Below are 14,515 nucleotides of genomic sequence, written 5' to 3' on the forward strand. Positions count from 1 at the left end.
ACCGGGCTGAAAAACCAGCAGCATTCCAAGTAAATATGCTCTGCTAACGCTATGGAGTTGATCCGGTGGAGAGAATTTCATTAGGTTTGTCCAAGCAACTTACTTTTACGAAAGTAAACAACATCTCAGCTATTAAAATCCCTTCCCAACAGCACGCATATACACTTACCATAGTGTTAACTGGCATTAGCTTTGTAAATTACAATTTTATATAAAACCTAGGATATTCACATGTTTTTTCATAATGATTCAAGAGCTTGAGTGAGGCAAGCTTTGAAAACCCAATTTTCCTCTTTCCATTTGTTTTTTTTTCTCTTTTCATTTTAATTTTAATCTGGAGGACAAGGAGGTGTGCTTTGCTCTGCCACAGGCTGAATCTCATGCACATTAGAGGGCTCGGCTCGGTTGGGTTGGGACCGCACGCTCCGCTGGTGTAGCCTTCTGGAGAGCTTGGAAATGACTAGGGCAGCCACGGTAACAGACGGTACAAATATAACATCAGGAATGGCCTTAATCATACTCAAATGAGGCAGAAATTCTCCCGCTTTCTTGGCTGCCATGGCTGCCGGAGGGGTTATTATTCCAGTCATCATAGTAGTGTTATCCAGCTTGCTAAGCTTTATTTTCTTAATAAACTTAACAAACACCTCCTTCTTTTTTGCTGGATCTTCTTCGTTGCACCATTCTTGAAAACATCTCTGCGTTAAAATTTGATAGGATTGGTATTACGGGATGAATTGAGGAAAGATGAATGGTAATAAAATGAAGGTAATGGGAGGAGATGGTACATAAAAATTTCAAGTCAAAATAGACTGACCTCTACTTCACTGCGAGCAGGAGCATCATAATGTTTCCCAGGCAATGCTGAGTTTATAACACTACAATCAATGGAAGATTGTTAAACTAAAAACTCAGATATTTTCAAATAACGACAGTAACCACAAACAGATAAAGAATAATTGGCATTCGGCAGTGAAGAATCTGATTCCTAGCCTAACTTCTTTCTATTTGTCTTCTTGCTAGTTTATCCTTGTTTGATGCTAACAAGTTTTCATTTGTGGGTGTGGCATCTTTGTTCTGATGTGATTCTTTGTTTTTGCTGTGGGTTACCTTTGCATTAGTCTCTCTTTGGGTAGTTTTCCTATTTTCTTTGGTTGAGGTGCTCTAAATTCTGATCAGTGGTCTCCACATTTCTTTGGTGGGATCCTAAATGTCCGGTTTTCTTGCTTCTAGCAATTCATTTTGGCTGAGAAAAATGCAAAAATTTGGCTTTGCTCCTTCAGAAATTCAGCCAACTACATATAACAAAGTTCTTATTTGTTTATTTATTTATTTTGAGTTTAGGAAAGAATATTCAAACTCAATAAGAAATCATGCATCAATCAATGAATTAAATATTCAAGTGTTTCTCATTTATTTATTCATCAATGAGATTTTGAAATGTAAATTTTCATGAACTAAGTTTTAAGACATTGTACTAGATAGTTTTATGCAACATATATAGCGTTTTCCTCTCTAAAGGGAAACGAATAAAAATATTTTCTTTATGACTATCTAATTCTACAAATTTTTTTTTCGAAATAGAAATTTCTTACGTCAAGATATCAAGAATAGCAGCATGGAAATCGTCGAAGTCTTTGATTTCTTCATCTGTGAACTGCTCGTAAAGTGATTTAAACACAATGCTTAACATCTGTGTGGATGGCAACCCTGTCGTACAGAAAAGTTCATTCATGGCAGGCATGGAAAATGCAGGGGTGTTTTCTTTTTCATTCCCCCTAACTAATAATCAGCATGAGAAGAAAAAAGGATACATACCTTTTCCCATGAAACCACCCATGGAATTCCCCATGTTGCAGAGACTTGAATGAAACTTGAGACCATTCGTAGACTCAACAATGATTTATATAATGGGAGGGAAAGAGGATATGGAAACAGGACGATAGGGGAATAGCTTTCCCAGTTCATTTGTTAAGTGTAAGCAAGGAATCCACCATCTCTTGCAACTACATTTATCTTAACCTTATTCCTATCTTGTACCTAGCTAGCAATCAGCTTCCTGGAGGAGCTACAAGCTGACTCAAACGATTATCTCAATTTTTTTCTTTTGTTTCTTCTTCTCCCATCAAGCTTTTCCTCAAATACTGTTTTGAAGCATGTCTTTGACGGGTGTTGGCTGTTGGGCAGAGCCCTTTCCTTTATGATATGGGCTAAAGCCTAAATAATTCTTATCAGAGACTCAAATCAATCTGTCTAGGGCCGTAAATTTTGTTTATGAACTAGTGTTTTTTGTCTGTGCCTTCCCTGTCTTCCCTTGCCACACAACATTTCAATCTAGGATTCATTATCGTACTGCTATTTTGCTTCCATTCCTGCCTGGTGAGATAGCTTCCTTGCCGGCTGTTGCCGTTTCTTAACAATATTAAATGATTAATTTCTTTTCATCCAATCACTAAAAAGCTCCCGTCTGTTTACTCTCCAATACATGTACAAGTCTCAAGCACAAAACTTGTGTTTCTTTTGTCACCTGTTGCCTTTCATCATGTGAACATGTAATGAGTTTCTTTTGTTTTTACCGAGAAATGGACTAATAAAACATAAAGCAAAACAAATTTTGAATTAAAAAAAAAAAGTTAGAAAGCTTGGCATGCGTTGGAATGAGTAAAAGGATGGAAGAATTCAATTTGTTTTAGAGGAATCAATCAATTTCCAAATATTAAATTGCAAATAGAAGTGAATTGATTTTTCATATTTATAATAAATGAAAACTTGAATTATTTCCGTTCATTGTGAGGTATATTATTATTATTATTATAGTAATGTTATTAATTACTTCTAAAATTACATTTTTCTCATTAATTGATGATCCTAATTTCATTTATTAAAGGAAATCACTTGTTATTAGCTTCTTTGGAAGCACCGCACGGCAGAGAAAAGCCTATTGGAAGTACATTACGTGCTTGGGATGGCAAACATTTCTCTCTAAGTACTGTTAAATTGCAACCCATCAAAAAGTAGAATGAACCATCCTTTTATGCATATCTGGGTTTGCTCGACCACGAACACCTGTGACCATTCATGCTTTTGTTCTTCTTATTTGTTATTTATATTTTACTTCATTAAAAGAAATTTATAACTTAAAAAAGTAAAAAATATACAATATTATGGTAGATTGTAGTACTATTTCCTTAAGAATGAGTAAATTGTCAAAATTTAACATTAGTTGAAACAATTACTATGCAACCAATTTTTAATTCTTTTAAGTAATGTTTTGTTTTTAGTTTTTGATTACAAAGTAACAAAATAATAAGAAACAAACAGGCCTAAGATAAAGATTTTGTTTCATGCATGAACCATATATTTTTGACTAAACAAAATGAAGTCACATTTATTTAGCATTTGATAAGGAATTAATTATAAATCTATATATAATTAATGGACGATAACGAATAATATATTGCGTTCCCGAGGAGCGGTGGATGGGAACTTAGAAGGCAGCCAAAGGTGGCAAAACCAACACACATAAACTGAACTAATATTGGCAACGAATGAGATAATAAGAAAGCCGATGAAGGTGTGCTGTTAGGTGCAACTCTACTGAACTCTCAAGGGCACTTGGGCTTGCCCTTGGAGTTCAACTTGTCTCTGTAGCAAGGGCATTCCGACTTGTTGCCATAGGTCCCTGATGGAACACAGTTACATTCTCGGCAGCATATCCCGCAGTATTTGAGGCAGCGGTCTTTAATTCCAGCCTTGGAACACCTCTCTCCGCACTTGCTATCGCAGACACCTTTTTGTCAAAAAAAAAAAAAAAACACAGAACCATTCATTTCGTTAGAGAAATAAGCCCAAGAAAGTTACGTATAGCAAATGTTAAATGCATGCATGGGAAAGACTTATAAAGGGAAAGAACATTACTCGGAGGAGCAGGTGAAGGAGGAGGGACGGGGGCAGCAGGTGTGGGAGTGGGTACTACGGGTATAGCAAAGGAGAGTTGGACAAAAGATGAGCTCAAAACCAGGGAAACAGACAGGAAAGTCGCAAAAAAAAACTTCATTTTTCTTTTGCTTTCTCTGTGGTGGAGAAAAATATACCAATCTGGCTTGCTCTAGCTAGACGTCGAGTGAGTGGCCCGATGGATTTGTGGGAATTTGCAAAGGTATTTATAGAGGCGTTTTTGTGAGTGATGGAAAAGAACGAAAAAAAGGGTAATGCTTTTGCAGCTTTGGTACAGACTGTAAGGTGGTCCTTTGTTGTGGGGTGCGGGGACCACGAGCCCAAGTCTTTTGTTCACTAAAGTTCCAAGAGCTTCAAGATTTGTGTTGTCCAGCCAGGTTTGTCCTAGGAAGAAAGCTTACTAGTTGCTACTTCCCCTGCAGTTTCCCAAGTTGCAACTGCTTAAGAAATATACTCCAAAAATGATACACTTGATATGAAAAAAAAAATAGCAGAAGAAGGTTTTCTTTTCATTTTATTGACCATTAATTAATTAATGTATGTGCTGTATGCAATGTTGCAAGTCTTCATCCAGCTTGGCTGGCTGGGAATATCCATGAACCAATTGTACCTCGTTATCAGTTCAAACCTCAGTTAATCCCAGCAAGGTTTTAGAATATTGTTTGACCCGAAAAGGCTGGTTAACTTGGATACTTGGAGAGGCTTTGAAGGATCGTTTCTTACCAGTACATTTGAATGAATAATTAAGTGTTACCCAATTATTAAATATATCTAATTACAGTAATATCACATACTTATTTTACAAAATCAATAGTATTAAAATGTATAATTAATTTTCATAATTTTCACATATATTTAATAACCGTTACTTTATAAGTAATTTTCTATAGATATGCAATAACTTACAGTTATTGAAATATTAGATATTCAGTTACTGAATATCACATAATTTTTCAATAACTTTAGTCTATAAATATTAGTAATCTCAAAATATATAATCAGTTTTTATAACATTCATTAATTTTTTAATAATATTAAATGTAGTGTTTAATAATATTTATAGTAGGGACCATACACCTAAACCTTCTTGGAGATTTTTTTTTGAAGATATTGACGGACCTGTCCCAACCTGACCCTTGTATTTTTCGAATACAAAAACGCTTATAATCAACTTAATTAGAACATATTGATACATACATATATATATATATATATAATTCATGCTAGCAGAAACTACAAAAGTGATCATTGCTTAGCTAGACGTTGTGATGATGATGAGTTAGCCGTTTTAGCCAGTACGTCAATCATTTTCCAACCATTAAAACCCATTTAATCAGTTTTTGGATCAAGTCAAATATCCCATCAATAGTAATGTGTTCTTCGAGGAGTACAGGCTGTTCGACCTGATCAACTGGCCCAATTTGCACTGATTTTTCTTTCCAGCTTGGGAATATCCGGGTAGGAAATATCTGAAAAAGATCCCACAATTGAACAAAACAAAACTACAGAGACATGAAAGACAAGAAAAAAATAATTATCCTAGTGGCAAGCAACAGGCTTGGTGGCATCCCTTCTAAGCTTGTACATTTTCCTCGTTTCCTCTGATTAATGTGGAAGTTTGACAAAATGCACTCAAAAAATATAAAAATTTAAGGTTAGGTTGCCCAATGGCTTACCACCTCAGTGCACAATGAAGCATATGTCTCCCTGGAAGGGTGAACAAATACAGCGATAAATTATGAAAAACCTGCCGACAAGTGCATGACTTTGACTTAGAGCTGGAAATTAAAGTTTATGCAGATTCCAAGTTATGACCTCGGATGACTAGCTACCATCTCACCAGCTGGATCTCAGAATCCAAATCGTTTATTAGTATGATGACATAATTAATGAAAACGACCTTAATTAATAAATCTCCAACCATCATCGTTAGGTAATTAATTAGGAGATGTTATACTTACCCTTCACATTATAGTTACAGCTACTAATTCATACTATCTTTTCTGAGTGTCCCATTCCAACCACTCCCATGTTTATTTCTAGGCACAACACATCAATTATTAAACTGATACCAGCAGATTAATGATAAAAAGGATTTTCTTGACCGATACCTTGAATACTTTAAGAGATTTAGTTAAAATATTATTTATAGTAATATTCTTTGTCTATATGCAATAATTAATGGTTAATTTAAGTGGTATTTGGTATTTTACAATGCAATGTGATTGCAAGTAATGTAATTGTAAAAAAAATAACATTTAGTATACAATCAAAGTAATAATTAAAATACAAGAAATATAACATTACGACATTTAATTTATAAGTATTTTACTAAAAATATAATGTTAATTTATAAAATTATCTCTATTTATTACAATGCAAGTTTAATATATTTATATTTTTTATTATTAATTTTTTATATAAATATCATCTCCTAAATTTATTTTTAATGTGATATATTCTATTTTTATTTCTTATTATGATCTTATATATTTATTCTGTTTTTTATATTATATTTAAAAAAATAATATAAATTTTATTAATAGTTACTATGATTATTAAAAATAATAATAAAATATCTCTCAAAATTTGTATATAAAAAAACAAATTACAACAATGTACAATATTTTTAACAAAATAACAAAATTAAAAAATAAAAATATCTTTAATAATATTATAAAATGCAATACAATCTTATTGTATTGATTTTTTATTGCAATCGCATTTTATCAATCGACCATAATGTAATTGCATTATAATCTTACATTACATTTACTTTTTACAAAATAAACACTGTAATATAATTTAATTAGACATTGCAAAAAATATGCCCTTGCTTTTCTCGTGAAGAGCATCATTATAGCACTCATTAGCAAAATTCATGATAAGAACTCAAAATTATGATCACTAGAGTTTTAACTCCCTAAGTAATAAGTATAAGGTGAGATTTGAATTGTCTTTGATAATTATACAGACGGTTGCTAAAAATCATGCATTTACAAAAGGAGGGTCAAAACTTTTTCCGCATAGACAACTTGAGATACACATAACAATAACAATTACATTTTCTGAAGGTTGTGGACTAATAATCATATACATATAGATAACTTAATAGAGATACAAAAATCAACCTCCACGACCACAGTAAGGATGAATATCTTGACCATGACAACATTCATCAGCATAGTGACTTGAGGCAAGTAAATTGACCTGCAGAAAAGCACAATGAAATATTTAGTGAAACCCAGATGAACTTTAGTATTGTCAATGATTGGAAAAGCAAGTCATACTGATACTACCTTGACGATCTCCTGCTTCGAGGTTGGCCGTGTACAGGCTGTCAACATACTGAAGTTAAAATGCTGCTTCCGGCAAAAAAGAGAAAAAAAAATATCAGGTCAAATTATTTCATCAGGAACATTTTATAACTTCATGCTTCAACATTTAGGTATGGATACATGATAACAGAAATACATGGAGTCCTGTCTCACACATTCAACTTTGTAATTACTATCCATTTCTATTCCTCTTTGCTTACTTGCCAAACTTCTCTGAAATGTGCTTGTGACTCTTGCATAATATGCAAAAAGATTGAATTCTCATTTATTGAACATGATACTAAGATTGGCATTCAAAGCAGAGCATTGAGGAAATAGTTCTCTGTAATATCTGTTGAAAAATGAAATAAAAAAAGCAAAGAAGGAAAATGCAAAACTTACCCTGAAAGGATCACCCCTTAAGGACTGCACAAATATAGAGTTTCCTGACTCCATCCCCTACAAATGAACAAGAAACACCTCAAATCTTTAATTCCTTATTGGTCAAAAAAAGCTGTCAGGAGCAGTAGGCATAAGCAAGCACTCAAAAACCAAAAGTGAGATATGAAATATCAAAAAAATTATGCTTCCTAAGTGATTTGGGGTTTAAGTCGGGGGTATTTTGAGTCCTTAACAATGAATAGAGCCCTCTCCACCTATTTCCAATCAGCTTTAAGTTAAACGCCTATGGAATATGAAAATGTACCTCAATATAGACATCCCTAAGTCGCCTTCCAGTTTGAGCACAGCATATGCGAACAACATGTTCATCACAACTGCCACTAATGATATAGTCCCTTCCATTCATATAATATGAACGAGTATAGTTATGAGCACTTCCAGTTGAAGTTATGTTAAAATTCATGTGGAGCCTCCCATCTACTGCCAAAAGTTGCTTAACCTGAATGACAGCATTAAGAGTTAGAAATCATTTGAATCCATTAAAAGGAGAACCAAGTCCACAATCACTTGCATAAAAAGGCTAATCCAAATTAAGCTGGTGAAGACATTAATAATAAAATACTGATCATTACTAAAGGCCGACGATTATCTTGTCAAACTCAACCAAACGGGATCTTGAAACATGCTGAACAAGTATACTTAATTATTTAATCCTTTTCAAGCACCACAAATCCTATCTTCATAGAAAATATAATAAATTTTATCAAATAGGTTTAATTTATAATACAAAATTACAGCTGAGTTGGGTCTATGTACCTCATTATCAATGGCTGACACAAGAAGATAGAGATCATCTGGAGAAAAGCAAACCATAACATTTCCTCGGGAGCTTGAAGCAGTATAGCAAGGCCTCTCTGGTCTCTCCCTCAAATCCCACATCTTGACATCTTTGTCAAATGATGATGTAGCAAACATAAAAGGAGAGTGATGAGCAAACTTAGCAACATTAATAGGCTCTTGATGCATATTAGTGAATACTTGTAAACGTCTTCCACTGCTAATGTCATATAGAGCAACTCCTTTTGAGTACCCACTGGCAAGGAACTTGTCATCTGTTGAGTTGACATGAACAGAAGTTAATTGTTCAAAATCTTCAAAACTAACTGCATCAGAACCACAACATGTGTCTCCTAGTTTTGCCGGCATCTGATTAACGTCAAACAACTTCAAGCAACCATTATCAGATCCGGAAACAATCTGTGTTTTCAACAGAGAGAATAAACCATCAGTGATAACCAAAGTTACAAAAGCAAAATAGAGCAGCCCAACATATAACCTAGGTGCCACTACCTATTCCTATGTATTTCTATCGCTATTACTTAAATCAAATATATTATCAAGCAATTAATTACTATCTAATTAATCCCATATCAGAATATGAAATGTGAAAGCTTGCCACTGTTGCTTGGACATCCATGAGGTAAGCATGAAGTAGACCAATTCCAAGGCACAAATGAACCATGACCAATGAGCAGAAAAAGCTTCAAAATCTCTCTTTTTCCAGACTACTCCATGAAACATTTTAATGTGAACACAAAGCCAATTATTCTGTTTATTACTATCATCTAATATGTAATGATATTTACATTATTTTACTACACAACATGAAATGCTTCTTTGAAACCAATTTAATTCAGATTGAAGAAACAGGGCACTTGTGTAATTAAAAACTGCAGATAAAATTACCTAATCAGAGAATAAACTGGATTGCAGTGAATCCATACCTTGGATGGATATTTCTTCAGCCAACAGAGTCCCAGAATGCTGTTCATCATCCCAGTAGATGAATTATAGCCAACGATATTCCCAGTCTCATGGTTGATAACGACTATTTCACCATCTAAAGTTCCAAAAGCCATAAGGCTGGAGTTGGAAGGATGGTACTCAAATTGCCTTGGACGGAGCCTCTTGTTTTCTTCTTTAGATATATGGCTAAAGCTGGACACAGGATGGAAGAAGGGCCATGTGGAAGACCCAAATTTGGCAGCACTAAGAGATCTCGAGAAGAAATATTGACTCTTTCCACAAGAATATGGTTGCTTTAGCTTTGAAGAGTTCTGGCAGTAAGTAACACTTGTTCCCATTTCACGCTTCTGCAAAATGTTAACAACACTTTCTCTGTGGTTATATTTATATGGCAAGTACTCATAGTATTCTGAACAGATAGTCTTTGAAGTTTCCCTCTCCATCTTTTTGATTGGCAGATTATCTAATACTTCTAAACTAGGCAAGGAAGCAACCATGTACTCTCTATAATGTCTCTCAAAGCATATGGGTGAAGGATGATGCCAAGTATCTTTATTCAATGTCCCAGTGACATTTGTCAAGGCCTGCTTCTGCACATATAATGGATGCTCATCATTGTCTTGTATCTGCAGTTTGCCAAAAGAAGTTAGAAAATCTACAATTATGAAGAAATCTAAAGTTTTCTAATCACTAGAGATCATACCTACAAGCATATTCTCTTCTTACCTCATTTTGCGGTTGGGTCTGTTCATACAGATTAGGAAGCGAACTGGTTGATGCTTCCAATAGGTTTTGAAGGTAACCTGAAAGTTTGACTTCATCAACTTCTGATGTATCATCTGTTGCTCTCTGAACTTCAGGTACCCTAACCGATTCTTGGAGAGAAAGTAAGGCCATGATTGTCTCATCAGCAGAAGAAGCTTGCAATGTATCACATCCAGTAACGACAGAAAGTTCCTCATTGTATGAACGGATATTAATCACATTTGAACGAGGACTCTCGTTCTCGAGCTTTCCTTTCTCACTAGATGACGCACGGCATGGCCCGGTATCCTTGCAACAAAGACAATTTTGGAACCGTAATTCCAATAAGGAAGGAAGTTTTGCTAAAACTGCTGTTGTTGTCCAGAGATTAGCAACTCTTGTCTCACACATTGATAGACGCATCAGCTTTGGCATGCAAGAAAAGCAGTCCTTCTGTAAAGTAGTAAGTGAAGTACAAAAATCCAAATTTAGGGTGTGCAACCGCATAAACCTTCCAACCATGTTGAGTTTTTGGATATGGCTTGACCTCAAGTTTAAAACATGGCAAGGCAAGCCAACGTGGCATAGATCCCTGAGTAGATCCCCAAAAATAATAAAGTTTAAATTTTGTCCAAATGATAAATATCTCGATGCACTTAAGCTTCATTGTTAACTAGAATTGGTTGGTGACAGTAGAAATTTATCAGAACAAGAATATGAAAACATTAAATCAATAAGCACCAAATTGGTACAATATCCATAAAAAATAGTTAAGGGCAAAATAAAATTCCACACGATAATCGTCAAATGCACTTAACGGTTATAAGATAATGGACCAATGCAGCATTATAACCGAATTCTGGTATATGTCTTTCCTTAAGCTTCATAAAATATATTAGGTAAGTAGCTTTTCTAAACATGCCGAATTCCATCAAAGGGGAGACATTTTAATGAATCTGTACTGTAGGACGTTGCAAGATAAAATTTAAGAGATGCAATTGCCCTTATTTTCCCTTTCTTGCTCTGTTACTACGCATTTGTACAACTATTCATTATGAATATAAGCCTCATATAGTCTCTTGCAGCTTGCTATATTATTCTTCAAATTGATAGCAGATCCTAATAAAACACTTCCATATACCAGAGATTTTTTCCTCCTTTAGATACATCAGAGGGTTGGTTAAAACTACCGTTAAAATCTCTGGTATATGGAAGTGTTTTATTAGAATCTGCTATCAATTTGAAGAATAATATAGCAAGCTGCAAGAGACTATATGAGGATCTGAATATCAAACACAGAATCATCAAATCATGTTTGGTCTTTTAATTGGTGAATGATAAATTAATTTACTTTAAGTCAGTTAACATCTTGTTCAGCATAGAACCTGCATCTCTATGTACCATACATATTTTAAGTAATTGCTATCAATCAATTATTTTCCAGAGGTCTGCAAGTATTATTGCTTTGACTATTGACAAATCTTGGCAGGGATGTAGGGCAACTTCATTCAAACGGTAAGAAACGAAAAACATATATGCTTAAAAAACAACTTGAAAATTACAAGTAAAAATCTTGGAAATCATTCAAGCATGTTATAATCAAGAGTGGTAAAGGGATTGAAGCATTACAGACCAGAGAAAGTCCTTCTTTGTTGATGCATTAGTAAGATCAATTACTTGGAGCTTTAGTTTGATGGCATTCATCAAAGAAAGTATGTATTCTTCATTCAAGAAAGAAGTTGATTCATGATGGAAGATATCAACTGCATCAATATCAGAAGAGTCGATTTCTGGAAATACGTCAATTAATGGAAGAATATCATCATCTTTCAACTGGTTCAGCAAAACCACAATTTTACACTTCTCTTGACAAGACTTTTGAACCTTGGCCTGAAAGATAAAAAAAAAAAAATCATCAATGGCAGTGAAAACTATAAATTGACTAGAGATACTCGTCAATATTACTCCTATTACGCACTACAAGAAATATGCTGTACGAAAGCAATCTAAGCATTTAAAAGGAAACAATTCATTTGCAAACTTGTACCAGCCCTGGCATAAACACATTCATGCACAATACATTCTACAGGATGTTGCAAAATTGACCTTAGAAAACCAGGATAGTACTGTGGAGCTTGGTGGAACTTTATGCCTCCTACAAGAATCAAGATACCTGGCACCAAAAATAAAGAATCTGGGTGTTAGTAACACGCTAAAATACAGAACTGCAATATCAGAATGACAAAGGCCTTTAGAAACTCCGATGAACAATACACAGTTCGGTTACCAATTGTCTATATTAAGAAAATGAGGATATGAAGTACAACCGTGTCTCATCAAAGAGAGAATTGATCAAAAAGAGGGGTTTATAAATAGGAGGTTAAAAGTCCACGTCTCACTCATCCCATTTAGTAATTACCATATCGAGTTGGGTTAATTTTATTCTTCAGCAACTGAAAGGAAACTCTTTCAAGGCTCTATTTCGAAGCAAGCTTTCACTAATCTAGCCAAGTTCAATTAGTTCACAGTGTCAACATATTTCAGCTGGATGATGACACCCTATGAATGGCATTGCTAAAACAATTATTAAAAACTAAATTTGCTCTAAATTGCAGTATTACTTTACATTTATGCAAATACATTACCATTACTTCAAATATCTACAAACTCTAAACCGCATGTTTTCTCCACCGGGCAACTCCGTTTTATCAATTAATCATATACTTACACGTTCTAAACAACCGCTAAGTACGGCAAAAACAATAGTTGAACAATTAACCAGCAGAAAAAGAAAGAAAGAAAGAAAGAAAAGGTACCAATCCTGTAAGCTGGAGATATCCATGGATGGACCTTTGCCAAGTTGCTGCTCCGTCCTTGTCGTTTGCAGTTACAAAAGTGGTAACAGTAGATCTAAATTTTGGTAAAGTAAGAGAAAAAAATATATTAAACTCTCTCGCTGTATCTGCAACAGGTGAAGTGATACCCTGTATAAGTGAAGTGGCGTCTCAGAAACACATGTTTCAGAGGATAAGCATAAGCAGCATTTACTACTACCATTTGCTCAGCTCATATCAATTCGGACGTTTCTTTTGTCAGTTAGCCTTGGCGGATTATGACATTTCAACTATTTGTGGGTCCAACTCCGATTCCTCTTCTTTATCGCCACATGTTTTAAACGAGTCATGTCCTGAATATGGGTCCATCATCAACCCACACTGGTTCAGCTTTGGGCCTATCATTTCACCCGAATTCCAGACTCGAACCGGAGACAAGCTAGCCTGGAGGCCCTGGGCCACTTTACTCTCGAAGAATATCTTTCCTCCTATTGATTAACTATAACCCTATTTAACCATCTAAATTATCAATAAATTTTACTTAGGTGCGCGTTAAGACTTGATTCCGAATAATAGAGACTTACATACCAAGCAACTATTACTATTTGTTTTGCAGCGGCAGGAAGCATATATCACTTTCTTAGGCACTTGATATGAAGAAAGCATTTCAAGTTTCCTACAAATACAAGACCCCAAAATGAAAACATTATTTGGTTCGGCCCTTTTCTTTGGCCAAGACCATATAATTTCATTCTATTTGTTTTTTTTTTTCTTCCCCTTTTGCTCTCTTATGGATGGCCCACAAGCAAACTACGCACTTCTTTTGGTCTTTCAGTCATGTTTTTTTGTCTCAATTTTATTCGGCAGCACTGTATTTGTGCATTAAATAAAACCAATGGGTGTGACAAAAGAATTTAAAATAAATAAGGAAAATTGATATAAGCCCACACATACATGTGAGAAGTGGGCTCACCACAATAAAGACAAGTCATATTAAATTGTCAAATTATGGAATAATTAGAATCCAGATTGTTTTCACTGTGAGTTCAATGGGTAAAATATTAAAATTTAAAAACATCAAATAAAAAAAAAAAGGAATAAGGAAGACGAATAGGGAATAAATAAATAATAAAAAAGAAACAGGTAGGGGGTGAAATCATTATTATGGAATCGAAGACCGCTCAAAGTGAATTGATTGTGAAATAAAGAGGTAGGTCCTAAACTTTTGAAGAGGAAATATTGAAATGGAAGGCACAACTAGGGGCAGGAGGTTATTAAAATGAACTGCTCAGATTTTACACTTAAGAGGGACAACTCAGGAAGTTTTGACTGAGGGGAAAACAAATTAGGGGTCATGTAATCAATGTTTAATTGTTTATGATTGTAATATAAATATCTCAAGTTGCTCTTCATTGTGTGGGCAGTCAAAATAATTAGTAAATTTTTTTAACTCAA

At 34.5% G+C, this 14,515-nt stretch overlaps 3 protein-coding genes across 3 annotated transcripts; all 3 read right to left on the reverse strand.

Moving 5' to 3' along the window:
- LOC18611235 lies at window positions 104-1,967 on the reverse strand. Its single transcript, XM_018123438.1, has 4 exons — window positions 1,819-1,967; window positions 1,596-1,710; window positions 818-878; window positions 104-698 (listed from the first exon to the last, which is right to left on the reverse strand). The coding sequence occupies exons 1-4, from the start codon at window positions 1,850-1,852 to the stop codon at window positions 330-332; spliced, it is 579 nt and encodes a 192-aa protein (XP_017978927.1). The 5' UTR covers window positions 1,853-1,967; the 3' UTR covers window positions 104-329.
- Window positions 3,361-4,148, reverse strand: LOC18611236 (peamaclein). Its single transcript, XM_007047382.2, has 2 exons — window positions 3,919-4,148; window positions 3,361-3,790 (listed from the first exon to the last, which is right to left on the reverse strand). Exons 1-2 carry the CDS (start codon window positions 4,055-4,057, stop codon window positions 3,606-3,608), a joined length of 324 nt encoding a protein of 107 aa, XP_007047444.2. The 5' UTR covers window positions 4,058-4,148; the 3' UTR covers window positions 3,361-3,605.
- Window positions 6,840-13,265, reverse strand: LOC18611237. Its single transcript, XM_007047383.2, has 10 exons — window positions 13,043-13,265; window positions 12,333-12,399; window positions 11,860-12,116; window positions 10,209-10,818; window positions 9,461-10,108; window positions 8,493-8,933; window positions 7,981-8,175; window positions 7,677-7,733; window positions 7,257-7,319; window positions 6,840-7,167 (listed from the first exon to the last, which is right to left on the reverse strand). The coding sequence occupies exons 1-10, from the start codon at window positions 13,066-13,068 to the stop codon at window positions 7,084-7,086; spliced, it is 2,448 nt and encodes an 815-aa protein (XP_007047445.2). The 5' UTR covers window positions 13,069-13,265; the 3' UTR covers window positions 6,840-7,083.

This window comes from Theobroma cacao, chromosome 1, assembly GCF_000208745.1.
Source record: "Theobroma cacao cultivar B97-61/B2 chromosome 1, Criollo_cocoa_genome_V2, whole genome shotgun sequence".
In the NCBI taxonomy this organism is placed as follows: domain Eukaryota; kingdom Viridiplantae; phylum Streptophyta; class Magnoliopsida; order Malvales; family Malvaceae; genus Theobroma; species Theobroma cacao.

Coding starts and splice junctions, on each gene's coding strand:
- LOC18611236 (XM_007047382.2), bottom strand. CDS start 4,057: ATGAAGTTTTTTTTTGCGACTTTCCTGTCTGTTTCCCTGGTTTTGAGC. Junction 3,791..3,918: donor TCCTTCACCTGCTCCTCCGA/GTAATGTTCTTT, acceptor TTTGACAAAAAG/GTGTCTGCGATAGCAAGTGC.
- LOC18611237 (XM_007047383.2), bottom strand. CDS start 13,068: ATGGATATCTCCAGCTTACAGGATTG. Junction 10,819..11,859: donor ACAAAGAAGGACTTTCTCTG/GTCTGTAATGCT, acceptor GGATCTACTCAG/GGATCTATGCCACGTTGGCT. Junction 8,934..9,460: donor TGAAGAAATATCCATCCAAG/GTATGGATTCAC, acceptor TTGAAAACACAG/ATTGTTTCCGGATCTGATAA.
- LOC18611235 (XM_018123438.1), bottom strand. CDS start 1,852: ATGGGGAATTCCATGGGTGGTTTCATGGGAAAAG. Junction 1,711..1,818: donor GGGTGGTTTCATGGGAAAAG/GTATGTATCCTT, acceptor TCTGTACGACAG/GGTTGCCATCCACACAGATG. Junction 879..1,595: donor GCTATTCTTGATATCTTGAC/GTAAGAAATTTC, acceptor CATTGATTGTAG/TGTTATAAACTCAGCATTGC.